The following is a 17,155-nucleotide window of genomic DNA, read 5'->3' as shown; positions in this document are numbered from 1 at the left end:
ATTTTCCTAGCTCTTTCTGGGCTTAAGCCCAAGCTACCCTAGATTGCTAGCAAAGTCATGGGCAGCGTTTCTCCATTCCCACTCAGTACATGACTATCACTTCCCACAAGCAATTGCAGCATACAATTTCATTACTTTTTGCCATCGTATCACAAACTATATTTACCCAGCCCCCCATCTCCCCTACCTTGTTCTCGTGCTTGTTCTTTCCCAGGCACCCATCGAATTCCTCTGTTTTGCAGTCACTTTCTCCACAGCAGCTAGCTCACCTCTACCAAGGTTGCAGCGTGGTTTGCAAATACTTGCAAATCTTTCCTAATTCCTCAAGGCACCTCACCATTTTTTCTGCTCTTTCCATACCAAAGCTGTCTGGGATTCATTCACTTTTGCCTCCTACTATTTAGATTTGGGGTGGTAACACTGAATTTGAGTCATCTCCCTATGTCCTTCTCGTTTGCAAGAGGTAACTGTATCCACCAGGTTTTGGGGATGCTGTTATTCAGACACGGTGTTACTCTGAAGATGCTGAGAAACCTGCACCTAGATGGCCCCGCTTTGGGTGGAATCAGACAGCTCCAAGGCCCTCCCAGCCCGTGTTGATCTTTGTGTGTTGTCTGAAATCCCCATGGATTTCACCTTATCCATAGCCTAGGCCTGCTAGTTATGTGAGCTGCTGAAAATATACCCGCATGTCGTTGTGTGACGCCGCCATTATAAATGTGTTGTCATTGGGCAACTTTTCTCCCCTCTACCCACTCCCTTGGGCTAGAAGCTGGGACGCTCCCAGGTATGCCTTGTCCAGACACACGATGCCATGTAGAGCCACTTCATCCCGATGCTGACAGCCGTGCTCATTCCTGCTAATGATGAAGCAATCCACTCTAAGTGGGGGAAGTTTCTGAATCAGAAGCTAAGTGAGCAAACTCTCTAAAAAGACAAAGACAAAACCCCACAAATGCACTTAGTTTGGATTCAATTATTTATAGTAATACTCCGTAATGAACTGGGAAGTGTTCTGTAGCATATTTTGTAAAATTAATGAAGTTTTAGTATTGGAATACCTCACTGCTGCTCGCTGGTATTAAATCTTTGCTGAGTGCAGTAGGGAACACTCTGCATTTTAAATGCAAATTATAAAATGTGGAGACTAACAAAGTGCAGACTCTTCTGCACTGCACTCTATCAGCAGCAGCATTGCCTTGCTGTCTGCTCTTTCCCCATTATTCCACTCACAATCACACCCACACCAGAATTTCCCAAAGCTCTGTAATGTCCTTCACTACTTTTAAGGCCCCAACAATGTTTCTGCCAGAGCTGTGCAGACGATACAACCCTTTCAAATGAAATGGGTTTCAGAGCAAAGCCCAAATTGCCTTTCAGCCAGGGAGAGGGGCACACTCATCTTCCATGGGCTTCTTTTGCCTCTTGCTGCCTTCAGCAGACTGAGGGGCAGACTGGCTGGTGTTGCTGTCTCACAGCATTTTTTCCCCTTACTTCCTGATTGTTAATGTTTCTAGTTGTACTTATTTTGGGGGAGGAGGAGTAGGGCATTGAGCAGGTGATGTCTCCTGTTCCCACAGTCTTCAGCCACCTCATTTTTGTAAATCCTCCTGGACACCTACAGGCATCTTCAGGCATAAGCCCCTTAATTACATTTTTGCGACCCCCTACTCCATGTGCAGCATGAAAATGACACATTTAATCCAAAAGCAAGTGCACCTTTCCTAACCCCCTATGGCTGAGCCTGAGGACCGTGTCTGCATGGTGGAGGAGCTGGTACCAGTGCCACACCTGCGTGCTCTGCAGGGAAATCCAGACTTGGCCCTTCCCTGCAGCCCAGCGAGAGCCAAAATTCCCCCTGGAGGTGACCTGGTGTCTCAGCCCTTATTGTTACAATCCAGGATGAACTGAAACTACAGCAAGCTCTGAGTCCCACGTGCGTTCTGCTTGGTTCCTCTCCACACACCTGTCCCTAGGTGCCAGCCACTGGATGCTTTGCATTGTGGAGCCATAAAAGCCTCGGTGGGGCTGAGAGCAAGCATGCCAACAGCCACGCAAGTGCTTGTTGCTGGCAGCCAGCTCTCCTGAGGGACTTCCAGGACATTTTCCAGCCTGTCTCACCTCCTGCCTCTCCTTTCTTTTACAGCATGCTGCCAAGGGACAAGGCGCTCTACCTCACCTAAGGCTCACCATCCCTGTTCGGGGAGGCTCAGATGAAGGACACTTGGGGGGGGTCTATCCTACAGACTACACAGAGAGGCACCGAGCAAGTCCTACGGACGAGCAGCAACCACTGCGCCTCGTCGCTGGCTTCAGTCCCAGGCTCCAAGAGCAGTTTTCTCTGATTATTTGTGAACTCTAAAGTCTACTTTCTGTGGAAGCCCAAAACCTCATAAATCATGAAGAACAAAAATATATATATATATAAAAAATAAATAAACACAAAACCAACAAAAAAAAAAAAAGGGGGACACCATTTTTCTGCTTGCCATCAGCTTAGCTACAGACTATTTTCCTAGTGAACTGCTTTTAGACACAGCATAAGCCCAGGTCTGGTGTCCTCAAGCATTAGGCCAGCTCAGTAGGAGGATGCACTCTTTTGACTTGCTAACAGCACTAAACTTTGTGCAAGAAAAATGTGAAGTTTGTGTGAATATTGTACATGCAAAGGCCTTGGATGTCTGGCAAAAAAAAAATACAAAAATTAAATAAAAACTATTCCTAGGTAGGTGGGGGGAGAGAGCAGAAGGCAAAATATGAGAGAAAAATGTGAAAAAGATCATGAAAATATAATTTGTTGGATAGTTGTAAGTAGTTTACTAAGTGTTTTAGAGCTGTGCTAAAGACATCTTTAAGATTTTTTTGTGAAAAAAAAAATTAGTAGTTTACTTTATAGTAAAAGCATTTTATATTAATTGTAGCACATTTTTTAGTTATACATAGAAGGGAGATGTGTATAAAAAAAAACAAAAACAACAAAAAAAGCCTGCCAAACTTGTTTCTATTATTTGTACAGCAAGAAATGGACAATTTATATCCATGTTCTATGGCATTATTATATTTTTTCTGCCATATGTCCATCTATTTAAAAATTGCTGACAATGATTTTTGTCTATTTATGAAAGATTAGAGAGCATAATTACAGTTTCTCATAAGGTGCATTTTTTTTTTTTAATTTTTTATTTTGTTTGAAGGTGCTGCATTCACAGCACCTGGCACATTCGGTTCACAATGCTTATCTTACCTTTCTTTATAATAAAACATATGAAAAGTAGAACTGAACCAGTCTCTCCTTATTCTGGGGGCAGCTTTCGCCAGCGTGGCTCAAGGTACGCAGCCCAAAAATGCACCGTGCCTTTTCCTCGTGCTCCTGAGCTCCCCCATCCCTTCCTCCTCTCCCACCACATCCTCACTTGCTTTCTCCACCCCCCCTTGCTTTACAGTACGTAATTAAATATGTCAGGGACCACCCCGACAATAAAAATTATGGCTGAGCAATGGCAGCCATGCTGACAAACACACATTTTTCCCGTGTTTTATTGGAAAAAAACCCACTTCTCACTCAGCAGAGGGTACCTCCCTGTCTCAGCATCAGCTCATTGCCCTGTCCATGCGGACACGGGAGCACCGTGCTGCCCGGAGGCCACCACCAGATGCCCACAGGAGCCCAGTTCCGTCTCTTCCTAGGAAGCCCTGGTGAACACATAAAAAGGATGGAATATTTGAATGGCATAAAAACTAACACGACATGAAATTTCACACCTCAGGCCACTTGCCTGGAGGAAACCCGTTAATTAATGTACCATTTTAAGCCTGTTTTTACAGGCAGCCTTGGCCGTAAGAGTCTCCCCTCACAGTGTTACTCGCACACAAGTTGCTGTCATTTAGATAAGGCCCAATTTCTGCAGGGGTGCATTTAAATAGAAAAATGGGAAGCTGCAGCATGGCTGCGTTTCTCACACAGTTCAGGGCATCAGGTCTCATTTAGGTCCAAATGTCATAGTTAAGATCCCATTATCCCCACTGTTACCTGTTTATGATGAAAGTGGCTTTAACATTTATGCTCTCCAATGACTTAAAATAACTTTTTAAAGCCTTCAGACCGTTTTAATAATCCAGAGGGAGCTCACCCTTCAGAGCTAAGGGTTTTTTTGATGAGATAAATGGTCTTTTTCATTGCCTAATGGTTTTACACACTCTTCAGAAACACTGCCGTGCCCTGTGCCTGGTGCAGCAAGTCCTCTGTGGTGCCAGGCCCTGGCTCTTGCTGACCACCAGACAAGGAGCATGGGGGGGGAGGAGGGTGTCCTGCTGTGTCCTGTGGTAAAAAACACCCCAAAATCCCACCCTCTGCCACCCCGAAGCTCCCCACTCTGGCCTCTGTGGGGAGGCGGGGGTGAGGCCTTCATGTGGCGCGGGGCGCAGTGGCCTTGGGAGCAGGCTTTGCCCTGCAGCCCCCCTCGGGGGGCTGGGAGAGGTGGGTGGCGAGCCCCTGGCACCCCGCCGAGATCCAGGCGGGTCACAAACTCCTGCAATCAGCCTGACACCACGTCTGTGTTAGCCGCCACTTCTGAGGCCGTGGCAGCGTCGTCGCGAGGCCATCGAGTGCCAGTCCTCTCTGCTGAGGGCATTTGCCTTCTCTGCAGGGGAGCGAGACGTGAAATCAAGATGTAACTCTACAAATCAGCTTTCATTAGAGCAGCTACTTGTTCAACCCCACACTTCCTGTTCTCTAAAGAGCAGGTACAAAGCAAAAAGTGCCTGCTCCTTGTCCCGTTAACCCTGCTGGTGCAAGCACAGCGAGCCTTGGCACGAGCACAGCGAAATCGGGGCTCTCCCAGCACAGGGTGCTGGAGGTGGGCAGTGAGCAGAGCTGCTGGAGGAAGCTGTAAACGTGGGGCTCTTCCTCACTGGTGCCCAGTGTCGGACCATGAAGCTCCTCTCTGACCTCTGTCATCTTGATCCATTTGAAAACGAAGCGTGGAGCATAATAAAATTTCCAGAGGAGCAGCGTGCACGATGGCATCCCGGCCCTGCCTGGCTAGCTTGCAGTGAACAGATAATTACCCTGCAGTATCAGAGCCAGGAGATTTCTTCCACATATGCAATTACTAAAATGGGGGAGGAGAACAGGACATTAAGATGAAAACCTACCTTAAGTTATCACAGCCAGGAGATAGGACGTATTCCAAGGAGAGTTTCTGAACTTTAATATTTTTCATGCAGCAGTTAAGTGGTTTAGAGAAGCCGAAATCACAGGGAAGCTGCTGCCAGCCGTGGGAGAAGGTCTGGGAGAGGCCAGCACCAGAGCACTGCTTTGTGCCAGACCCCTGAGCTAAATGCCACCCAAACAGGGGCTGGCTGGTGGCACACGTCCAGCAGCTGGCAGGGGACACGGGTGGCAGGCAGGGTGCAGGCACCGCTCGCCCAGACCTATGGGCATATTGTCCAGGCAGCAGTAGTGTGGCTGGGAACACTCTCCTTGGCCTGAATCCTTCATTTATGACCAGCTTTAGTAGAAAATATGGTAGCTGGCTCTCGAGAAGCTACCTGATCCCCTCTAGTGCCTCTGGGCAGGGACTGCCCTTCCTAAACCCTCCCTGCGTGCCTAACCTCCCTCTAAAAACCTTTCAATTCCAGGCAGTTAACCTAAATCTCTCTCCCTACAAAGCAAATCCCTCACATTTGAACATCGGGGAGAATTTATTGCTTTCCTTGTTGCAGTAATTTTTTCCATATTTGAAGAAGGATATCAGCTCCCCCCCTCCTCCCTGTGCCTGAGCGGCTGCAATTGCTCCACACAGGTCATGTTCCCCATGCAGGGGCCACTGCAGAGCTCCTGCTTTCAGCCAGCGAGTGCCACTTTTGTCACAAGAAGGCTCCAAAATGGCTTTGGGAATGGGTTCTTCTAGGGCCACAGGGGGAAGCAGGACTCAGGCAGGTGCTCCCAGGCCCAAGGCTGGTGATGGAGACTGAAGTCAAGAAGTGCGGGCAGGGAGAAACCTCTCTAATTGACTTTAGCTTGACGTAATTAGCAAGCTTTAGCTTAGACGTAATTAGCAACGCAGTGGGATGTAATGGGGAGTTTAGCAAATCTGATCAGCAGGATCTCAATGGTGTTAACCCTCTGGGGGCTGAGACGTAGCCCCGCAGGCTGCCGTCCAGGCGAATGCTGTGCCTCTGGACAACTCGCTCAGGATGGGGATCACCCACCAGCAGCACCCCGTGTCCCGCCCCATGCCAGTATTATTAAGATGATTGAACAGAAGGGAAACCAGTCCTGACAAGCAATACTGAAAACTTTACGCAAGAAGGATCAAAGGAAAGGACTTCATTTGACAAACCTCAGGCCCCTGACAACAGCAGCACGTGCTGGTAGGATAAGACTTGTGCCAAGCAAGGTGAGGTCCTGTCCCCTCAATGAGGGTAGCTTTGCACCATGGCCAGTGTGAACCATGTGCACCATGAACTTTGCCTGCCCTCTGCCCAGCACAGTTACCAGGAGGTGACGGAAAGTCTCTACCCATCAAGCAAACATGACGTGGTGCATCTTTTCTTCCATTTTGAGGACAGAATGGCTCCAAAGAGAGACTTTTTCTTACACACGGTTTTCATTTTGTATGCCCCACCCTGCAGTGGGAAGTTTCTGTTCTTCAGTCTCAGCATTGCCTTTAGTAGCTAATCACACAGCACAAAGTGCAGACAAGTCCTCACTCCAATCCATGAGGAGTGCAAAATTATTGGTTTCAACGATGATTTTTGAAGAGGAGAAATGAGAGGAATAACAATTCTTCTGGCTGAAATACTGTGCTGGCCAGAAGGGTAATTTAGAGTCAGATTTTAGATCAGATGTTTTATCACCGTATCCTCAACTCTTCTTGACTTTCAACTGCAATTTGGTAAATCAGCATAATACCTGGCACAGTAATTGCTTTAGATTTTATTCCTAGTGGGGTTACTTTATTACAATGTGAGCACATTAGAGAGCTTTCTGTTGCTTTGCCACTATTATTTGTAGGGACAGAAGGTCAAATAATGCAGAACGTATGAGGTGGATGTTTTTGCAGATGATACTGGGGAGCTCGTTTGCAGGTACTAGTGCAGCTGAAGGACTTGGTGCTCAGCAGTGCTCAGCTTCATTGTCTCAGCCTCCATCTCCATGACTCCTGCCAACCCACTGCTTCACCCCTCTGCCTGTGTTCATGCTCCCGTCGTGGCTCCAAGGCAGCAAAGGGCTAGGAACCCACTAGATCTGCCCAGGACTGGCTCTAACTTCAGTTGGCAGTGGGACAATCAGGTTTCCAAGAGCAAAAGGAGATGCCATAGGGCTGAGGGCTCTTCTGCCTCCAAGCCAGGAGAAGGAGGGCACGGCCGCCTGGAGATGGCAAGGAGAGCTGTGGGTGCAGCAGTAACACCCACACACTGGTGGCTATCGAAGCACCTGGCAGAATCAGCCCAGCCACTAGAGTGGCTTTAGCCAGTGGCTTTAGAATCTGCAGGCATTAAGCCCTGCATCTAACACAGCTGCCTTGCCCTGCTCAGGCTGGGATGTGCTCCAGCATTATCTCCAGCGAGACTGACCACAAATAAAAACAGCAGGCATGTTATTAACATTTCTGGCATCGAAACATGCTCCTGCTGTCAGGTCCCATGGCCTGGGCAAGGATGTCACAGCTCTGGGGAAAAGCCCCCGATGCTCCCGTGCAGCCAGCACTCACAGAAAGTTATCTATCGAGAAGGGCATGCACCTCCCAGCACCCCACCAGCCACAGTCCCTTTGCTCTCAGTGCTGCTGGCGAGAAGAGCTGCAGGGGGACTCAGCATGGGCTATCGGGGCTATGCCTCTCATCATTTTATGATTTAATAATAGAAAAGTAGGCTGGAGTAGCTGGAGCAGGAGAGCACAGAGAAGGAGATGCACCTGTCCTGGAGGGTCTTCTGGAGCCTGATGTGTCCTGGTTCCCATCCTGCAGCCACCTGTACCCTTGGGACACCCACTCAGCCAGGCACCTGCCCCACTGCTGGGCTCCTCGTGCTCCCCCAGCAGCCCCCCACAAAGGGGAAACAAAACCTGCCGCTTCCTAGCAGGGAGCAGCAGAGGACCCATAAGGCCTGCCGGTGGTCTCTGAGGAATATCCAGGCAAAAGCAGCAATTCCCCTCCACGTTCCCTCCCACGGGCTGCTTGCTGGATGCACCCTACATCCGATGGGACTAAGGGGAGCAAGGAGGGCTGGCTGCTGAGAGCCACGTGGGCTTCCAGACACAGCTCCTGCTCCAGCTTGGCCCCTCTGCCCATGTAACTTTGTGCAATGTGTAACTTGGGGTGCAATAACCCCAAGCAGAGCTACAGGCTGGGAGATGAGTGGTTGGAGAGCTGCCAGGCAGAGAAGGACCTGGGAGTGATGGTGGACAGTTGGCTGAATATGAGCCAGCAGTGTGCTCAGGTGGCCAAGAAGGCCAACGGCATCCTGGCTTGTATCAGAAACACTGTGACCAGCAGGGCTAGGGAGGTGATCGTCCCCCTGTACTCGGCTCTGGTGAGGCCGCACCTCGAGTACTGTGTTCAGTTTTGGGCCCCTCGCTACAAGAAGGACATCGAGGTGCTCGAGCGGGTCCAGAGAAGGGCGACGAAGCTGGTGAGGGGCCTGGAGAACAAGTCCTACGAGGAGCGGCTGAGGGAGCTGGGCTTGTTCAGCCTGGAGAAGAGGAGGCTCAGGGGCGACCTTATCGCTCTCTACAGATACCTTAAAGGAGGCTGTAGCGAGGTGTGGGTTCTCCCACGTGCCTGGTGACAGGACGAGGGGGAATGGGCTAAAGTTGCGCCAGGGGAGTTTTAGGTTGGATGTTAGGAAGAACTTCTTTACCGAAAGGGTTGTTAGACACTGGAACAGGCTGCCCAGGGAGGTGGTGGAGTCACCATCTCTGGAAGTCTTCAAAAGAGGTTTAGATGTAGAGCTTAGGGATATGGTTTAGTGGGGACTGTTAGCGTTAGGTCAGAGGTTGGACTCGATGACCTTGAGGTCTCTTCCAACCTAGAAATTCTGTGATTCTGTGTGAGGGCATCTTCCAGGCCGCTCCCAACCCAGCCGCCTTTGGCCACGCCTGGGCCACTCCATCACAGAGCCTTGCTGAGGTCACAGTGGCCACCACTGCCCCGTGGGCCCTATAACACAGGCTGCCTGCCACTGGCCCACCACTCGCTCAGCGACTAGCTCTTCTGGCAGCCGGCGTACGCGGCAGGAAGACGACTAGAAGCATTAAGGCGAGAAGCGGCCCTTCTTGGTGTGCGAGGACAGGCATGCCGTCCGAAGGAGCACCAAGGAGGAGCGCAGCCAACATGAAGGAGATTTGTCGTGGGCGGAGGGAGAGCGCCGGCAGCACAAGAAACATCAGTGCTCGAGAGACCTCTGGCGCCCAGCCCACAGAGAGATATCAGCGGTACCACTGGTACTGCAAGGACGCGGGGAACAGGCCGCCCCCTCGAACACCCAGCAACAGGGGGCCCGGGCCTTCCCATAGGCACAGCGGTGGCGTGGAGCATCAGGCATGGAGCCGTGGGGAGCAGAGGCGTGCCAATGGTCTGGAACAGAGCGTGGGACCCAGGCATGGCCGGAAAACTGTCAGCAACCTCAAACCCAGGGGTGAAAACCAAGCTGACAGCGGCATGGGACCTGCGGGCGGAACCGGACGACCACCTGGCTCGGCACCCTGGCCCGAAAACATTCGGAATGGGAGGCAACCCGTTTGGGCAGTCCCGGGCAAAGCCTGGCTTGATGTTCTGCCAAGCACTGTGGAGCCCATGGAGCTGGGCTCCACACCAGAAGAGGTGGACGAACAAATGGACGTGGATCCACCTCCACCAGAGCAGACCTGGGACTGCCGCAGCGTGTCGATGCTCTCTTCCATCCGAGAGCACCACCAGCGGCGCAGGAGTGCCCGCCCAGCTCCCTACTCCTTGCTCAGGCTCCATCCCAAGCATTAGCTTGGAGCCACCGAACAATACGGACATCCCGCAGGCTTTTCTGCAGGATGTCCTGGCAATAAACATCTCGTGCCAATTCTCAGGGGTTGCGTGAGTGCTTCTTTCCCATCCCACAGCCCTTGTGCGAGAGGTGGCAGCCCTTCTGCACAGAGCCTCGAGGAACAGCACAAGAGAGGCCCCAGCTCCCTTCGGGCTGCTGTGCTGGGTGACAGGAGGAGTCCCCAAGGGCTGCCGTGCACCTTTAACATTTGTGAAAATAGACGGAGGGGTGAAAATAGTAGTGGGTAAGTGGTTACAGGTGGCTAATTTCTTCTATTAGGAGTGAGTTTCTATATCTGAGTAATGGGTAACAACAGACATGGAGAAGGCTGAGGTACTCAACAACTTCTTTGCCTCTGTCTGCACTGGTAGACGGGCTTCCCAAGCCTTTAATTTCCCTGAACCCAAAGACTGGGGGATCAAAGTCCCACCCACTGTAAGTGGAGAGCAGGTTTGAGACCACCTGATGAATCTAAACAGGTACAGCTCTATGGGACCTGATGACATGAATCCCAGGGTCCTGAGGGAACTGGCAAGCCTCCTTCCATCTGAGCTGAAAAGTCCTGGCATTTGGGTGATGTCCCTGGTTGGAAAAATGGAAACGTCATGCCGCTACTCTTCAACAATTAAAACAATGAGGAGACATTTCTTCTCAGAAGGAGTGGTCAGGCATTGGGATGGGTTGCCCAGTGGAGTGTCACCATCCCTGGGGGTGTTCAAGGAAAGGTTGGACCTGGCACTTAGGGACATGGTTTAGTGGGTGACATTGGTAGTAGGTAGATGGTTGGACCAGATGATCCTGAAGGTCTATTCCAACCTCAATTTTTCTATGATTCTATGATTTTAAGTTATTGCAGGTCTTGAATTACAGCTGAGCCTACTTTTAAGATTTTGAACTGCTGAGATGGGTAGAAATTCCACTCTGTGGGCTCTGCCTCTGCAAACACTTTGGCACTCCTGGCACTAATAGCAAGGCAGAGGGGCCGGCAGACAGCAAGAATTCAATTTCTCAGAAAAGAACGGATTGGGCATCCATTTACATTCCCTATGCAACCGATGACAAAGTCAAAAAACCACCACCACCACCAAAACAAAACAAAACAAAACAAAACAAAACAAAACACTAAAACAAAATAATAATTTTTAAAAAAATGGACACATAGAAGGAACTACACGGAAAAAGGAGCACAATGAGTACAGGAGATGGCCCTTCTACCATCCAGAAGCACAGCAGGAGCAGCCTTGCACTGAATCACGTCTTGTCGCGTGTCCCTGTCCCTGTCCCTACCAGGACTGAGCATGTCCCCAGCTCGGCTTATTATAAGACACTGGGCAATGCAGGAGCCGTGTGGCTCCTGGGCTTTACTCCTGGGCACCTCCCGCTCCCCTGGGACCCCCAGAGGCAGCCCCACAGCATGGCAGCACCCTGGCCGTGCCGGCCCCGCCAGCTCCCACGGCACCTCCTGGCTCCCATGGATTATCAGGGCCTTTCTGCACAGCGCAGTTCCCTTCGCTTTGTGTCTCTCCTGGCTCTTCGCAGACGTTTTAGATATTGCATTCACATAAAATTCACATCTTTAAAGGATGTTTAGATGTAGAGCTTAGGGATATGGTTTAGTGGGGACTGTTAGCGTTAGGTCAGAGGTTGGACTCGATGACCTTGAGGTCTCTTCCAACCTAGAAATTCTGTGATTCTGTGTGAGGGCATCTTCCAGGCTGCTCCCAACCCAGCCGCCTTTGGCCACGCCTGGGCCACTCCATCACAGAGCCTTGCTGAGGTCACAGTGGCCACCACTGCCCCGTGGGCCCTATAACACAGGCTGCCTGCCACTGGCCCACCACTCGCTCAGCGACTAGCTCTTCTGACAGCCGGCGTACGCGGCAGGAAGACGACTAGAAGCATTAAGGCGAGAAGCGGCCCTTCTTGGTGTGCGAGGACAGGCATGCCGTCCGAAGGAGCACCAAGGAGGAGCGCAGCTAACATGAAGGAGATGTGTCGTGGGCGGAGGGAGAGCGCCGGCAGCACAAGAAACATCAGTGCTCGAGAGACCTCTGGCGCCCAGCCCACAGAGAGATATCAGCGGTACCACTGGTACCGCAAGGACGCGGGGAACAGGCCGCCCCCTCGAACACCCAGCAACAGGGGGCCCGGGCCTTCCCATAGGCACAGCGGTGGCGTGGAGCATCAGGCATGGAGCCGTGGGGAGCAGAGGCGTGCCAACGGTCTGGAACAGAGCGTGGGACCCAGGCATGGCCGGAAAACTGTCAGCAACATCAAACCCAGGTGTGAAAACCAAGCTGACAGCGGCATGGGACCTGCGGGCGGAACCGGACGACCACCTGGCTCGGCACCCTGGCCCGAAAACATTCGGAATGGGAGGCAACCCGTTTGGGCAGTCCCGGGCAAAGCCTGGCTTGATGTTCTGCCAAGCACTGTGGAGCCCATGGAGCTGGGCTCCACACCAGAAGAGGTGGACGAACAAATGGACGTGGATCCACCTCCACCAGAGCAGACCTGGAACTGCCGCAGCGTGTCGATGCTCTCTTCCATCCGAGAGCACCACCAGCGGCGCAGGAGTGCCCGCCCAGCTCCCTACTCCTTGCTCAGGCTCCATCCCAAGCATTAGCTTGGAGCCACCGAACAACACGGACATCCCGCAGGCTTTTCTGCAGGATGTCCTGGCAATAAACATCTCGTGCCAATTCTCAGGGGTTGCGTGAGTGCTTCTTTCCCATCCCACAGCCTTTGTGCGAGAGGTGGCAGCCCTTCTGCACAGAGCCTCGAGGAACAGCACAAGAGAGGCCCCAGCTCCCTTCGGGCTGCTGTGCTGGGTGACAGGAGGAGTCCCCAAGGGCTGCCATTCACCTTTAACAGTTGTGAAAATAGACTGAGGTGTGAAAATAGTAGTGGGTATGTGAGTACAGGTGGCTAATTTCTTCTATTAGGAGTGAGTTTCTATATCTGAGTAATGGGTAACAACAGACATGGAGAAGGCTGAGGTACTCAACAACTTCTTTGCCTCTGTCTGCACTGGTAGACGGGCTTCCCAAGCCTTTCATTGCCCTGAACCCAAAGACTGGGGGATCAAAGTCCCACCCACTGTAAGTGGAGAGCAGGTTTGAGACCACCTGATGAATCTAAACAGGTACAGGTCTATGGGACCTGATGACATGAATCCCAGGGTCCTGAGGGAACTGGCAAGCCAGAAATTCTGTGATTCTGTGATTCTGTAATATCCCTCTTTTTCTGTGCAGCACATGAGGTAGGAGCTGCTGGTGATGCTGGAAGGCCAAATGCATCCCTTCATCCTGCTGGGGCACACACATAACGTGCAATCGCTTCTGTTTCCTGATCAGGAGCCTGTAACGCCTGCAATGAAGAGGAGGGCTGGAAGAAGTCCCAGGGATTTGGGATCTCTCCAGGAGACAGAACGGCTTGGGGGAAGTTAGCAGAGAAACAGGATAAAGGCATTTCAGAACATATTGAACCTTTTTCTTTTTCTGGAACACACAGACATTGACTAGATGCTGTCTCCGGAAGCACTACACCACAAGTAGATTTATTGGCTTGCAGCAGAGTTTATACTAAATTTTTTCTCCACCAATTTACACAAAATATTTCTGTAGTTATGCAGGGAGTTTTTGTAATTAGATCCTCGTTTGACTGCTTTAATTGCAGCTGGTCTTTTGGCAGAGGGGTTGGGCAGTACCACCCTTTAGAGGGCTTGTGCAGTCTCCCACTCACCTGAATGATTGTGGGATATAGAGAAAAAAAAAGCCACAAACATTCCCCTAGCTGCCCTGCCAACACCTTGGAAATGGCACGTGGAGAGGCTTTTCCAGCTTCTAAAATTATCTAAGGAAAAAGGTGGGACAGGATGGATGTGAAGGCCTCTTCCATCCTCAGAAGGCATCTCCTGGGAGTTCCTCACATCACTTTGGTCACTGAGTACTGCAAAGCACCACGGCTTTTCTGCCCTCCCGAGGGACAGACAGCCTGGAAACCAAGGCTGAGTTAATGAGACACCAGAACAAATCACACAGGGAGGAGGAATTTTGGGGATCTTCAGCCAAAACACCACAGACTCTCAAGGCCTCTTTCAGTAGGCAGTAACTGCACTGGAAACATTTACAGACCAAAACCTAAGTCAGCTTTGGGGCTCCATAAATCACAATAAGAAATAACTAAATATCTTACTTTGAATAATTGAAAAACAATCTAGATTTATGTTGTAGTACAAATGCATAGTTTCCATCTTACAGATGAGAAAAATTTGATTTCTTAGACTCCCCTCAGCAATACAAGTCTGCCAATCAAAAGTTTCATGCTTCTAGGTTGTTGGGTTTTTTGGTTTTTTCTTTTTTGGTTGTTGTTGGTTTTTTTCTTTGACCCTTTTGTAACACTGAATGCATTAAAGCAAAAAACGTCCAAGGATTGATTTCTTTTCTCTGTACTGGAATTTCTCAGCACTTCACTTTTGCTTTTTCAAGTTGCCATTTTTACACAGTTGCAGTCATTATTTAAAGCTATGGAGTTGAAAAGACTCAAAAACCTGGAGAGAATGTCTTCTCTTCCCCATAAACATTTGCCATCCTATTGTGTTCTCGTTTTTGGCACAGAGAGAGAGAAAGAAATAAGAGAAGAGGGAAGGGAATAACTGAAGACATGAATAATTTCCTCTTTCTCAAACCCAAAATGAAAAGAACGTATGAATACAGAATGAGACATAAACTTTATTTTTTTTCTTTCAACTAGAAATTTTCCATGCAAAGATAACAATGTGCCTCTGCTGCATCTATGCCTGTGGCTCCTTTGACACTCAAATCTTTTCCCTCGCAGCCCAGGAGGAGAGAACGGGACATTGGAGCCTCCTGGGGGGTGACTTAAAACTCTTTGGGTGTCTTCGGTTTGGGATTTGCACAGACATTAGCACCCTGGAGATACGGGCTCTGCAGGAGGCTCCAGGTAGGTCCCACAGGTTCAGCTCTCTACGAGCAGAGCGAGCGCAGGACAGGTCTCTTCTGTGCTTGGTTGTGCTCCTTGGGGTTGCTTCATTAGAGCAAACAGCGGAATATTGCCCTTTTAAGGTTTTTAAGACATCTGGAGGGTCAGCAGTGGAGCAGACGGCAGGCCTGTGCTGGGCAGTGGGCTCCTGGGATCAGGCACCCAGCTCCCCCTCAGCAGCTCCTGCTCCTGAGGCTGTGGGTGCTGAGACCGGTGGGATGGGGACCAGGTGGTGGATGCGGTGCTGGGGAAAGACCTGGCTGAGTGTTGACTTCTTTTTTTTTTATTATTCTGTTGTTCTCCCATGATTTGCCGTGCCAAAGTGGGTGCTGTCAGCTCTCCCCCAGCATTGCTCCACCAACGTACCGGTGCTGCAGTCGGGGAGCAGCACTCTCCTCTCACCGCTCTCCTCAGCAGGCACATTGCTGGGCTGGAGGTGGCCCAGTAACAGCTGGGAGAAGGAGAAGGACCACCCAAAAGCCTGGAAAAAAAAGTCATTTGCCCAAATAACTACTGGAAGAACCCAGAAAGGAGTTGCCTGGAGCAGAAAGACCCCATGCCATAAGCCCTAGATCTGGCCACCAGAACCGTGGGAGAGGCAGCCTAGGTCGTGATGGCCAAAAAGGGATGGAGAAGGCTGGGGGCCCAGCCAAGAGCCACCATCTCAGCCCGGTTATGCAATAGACAGGACGGAGGTTTCCGGTGGTATTTGCAGCAGGAGGTGGAGCCCAAGAGGTGCGAAGGTCCACCTCCCACCGCAGACCTTTCCACTCGCCGTTTGACAGCGCTCGCTTCTCAGTTTATTATCTTGCGGTTTGAAACAATACAGGAAGGATGTAGGTGTTTGCAAGAAGAAAGAGAAGGAGGAGGAGGGGTGGAGGGCTGGCGAGCCGCTGCCGGGCTTCTTGGCGGGTGTCGCTTGCTGGAAACTGCTCACCCACGCACATTATTAAGGGCGATGAAATTAATTTGGGGGAGAATGGAGCACAAAAGGGTCATGTTCCCACCAGGGCTGGACTGGGAGGGGTGAAGATGCACTCATGAGTGTCCTCAGCCATGGATGAGGGTATCATCCATGGGAGGTTCCTCTTAACATGCAAAAAGAAGCTGCTGCTGAGGATGAACTGGGAATTTGGTGGAGATGGGATGAAATTGGAGAGTAAGGTTAGCTGGGAGGAGGGTGGCATGTGGGCAACACGGCCTCCAGCCAGCAACCTAAGGACCTATAGGAGGCCCAGCAGCATTTGGAGACCATGTGCAGGGTCATGCCAGGAGCCCGGGGTGCTGCAGGTCCCCATGGATTTGCCAGGCTGCTGCAGAGCCCACAAAACATCTGCTGGCCAAAGGGATGGGGCTGGCTGCAGGGCAGGTGTCAGCGCCTGGCCTGCCCTGGGCAGCATCTCCACTGCAGCTCAGTGCCCTCTCAAAGGGCTTCTCCACCATCACCGTCCCTTCAAACCACCTGTCTGTACCCCTTGCTCCTCTCCCAACCACAGAGAGAACACAAAATTTGTATCTACCTTCAGACCACAGTGATTTATTTTTCCTTTGGCAGTCTCAAGTGAGCCACACTCCGGCAGCACATTCGCACACAGCACGTGGCCATCATAGAGCAAAACCCAGGGAGCATCTCCAGAAACGGTGGATTCGCTGGGTTTTGGAACACCCCAGCACAGAAATGCCCAGGAGAGCCCGGTTTGCACAGCCAGTTGATTTGTACCTGGTGTAACGAGGGCTGAGGAAATACAACGGGGGCGGGCAGGTTGGAAGGCTGCTTGGAAACCAGCGGGTTTCGCCTTCAACACAGCTGAGCCTTCTTGCATAGCCTGCAAAATGCGCCCAGCGAATGATTTCAGCCCTGCACAGAGCACCCAGGGTAAAAACAGAGTGAGAAGCAGAAAGGTGTGAATGCTGTGTGGCAGTGCTCTGGTAGCAGGGAACATCACAGGAACAGCGCAGATGAGCCTGAACCAGGGGCAAGCTGGTCAAACCCCATAATTTCACTACACAGTAGTCAAATAGTAGCAGTAGCAGAATAAAAACCAACATTTGTGCAAGATTCTTTATGTTATATAATACTCTTCCTCCTCCTCGAAAACAAGACAAATAAACCCCACCAAACTAGGAT

The 17,155-nt window shown here is 50.9% G+C and overlaps 1 protein-coding gene across 7 annotated transcripts in view; it reads left to right on the top strand.

The window, feature by feature from the left end:
* Positions 1–3,277, top strand: part of TOX2 (TOX high mobility group box family member 2) — a 134,091-nt gene extending 130,814 nt beyond the window's left edge. For all 7 annotated transcript variants that reach the window (XM_068700381.1, XM_068700377.1, XM_068700383.1 and 4 more), the window contains exon 9: positions 2,147–3,277. In XM_068700381.1, the coding sequence (XP_068556482.1) occupies positions 2,147–2,183 (37 nt within the window). In that variant the 3' untranslated portion in view covers positions 2,184–3,277. The remainder of the gene's footprint in view (positions 1–2,146) is intronic.
* The last annotated feature ends 13,878 nt before the right edge of the window (positions 3,278–17,155 follow it).

The sequence above is a fragment of the Anas acuta genome, chromosome 16 (assembly GCF_963932015.1).
Source record: "Anas acuta chromosome 16, bAnaAcu1.1, whole genome shotgun sequence".
In the NCBI taxonomy this organism is placed as follows: Eukaryota; Metazoa; Chordata; class Aves; order Anseriformes; family Anatidae; genus Anas; species Anas acuta.
The sequence above is the reverse complement of the archived record's forward strand: the minus strand, read 5'-3'. Positions and strand labels throughout refer to the sequence as shown.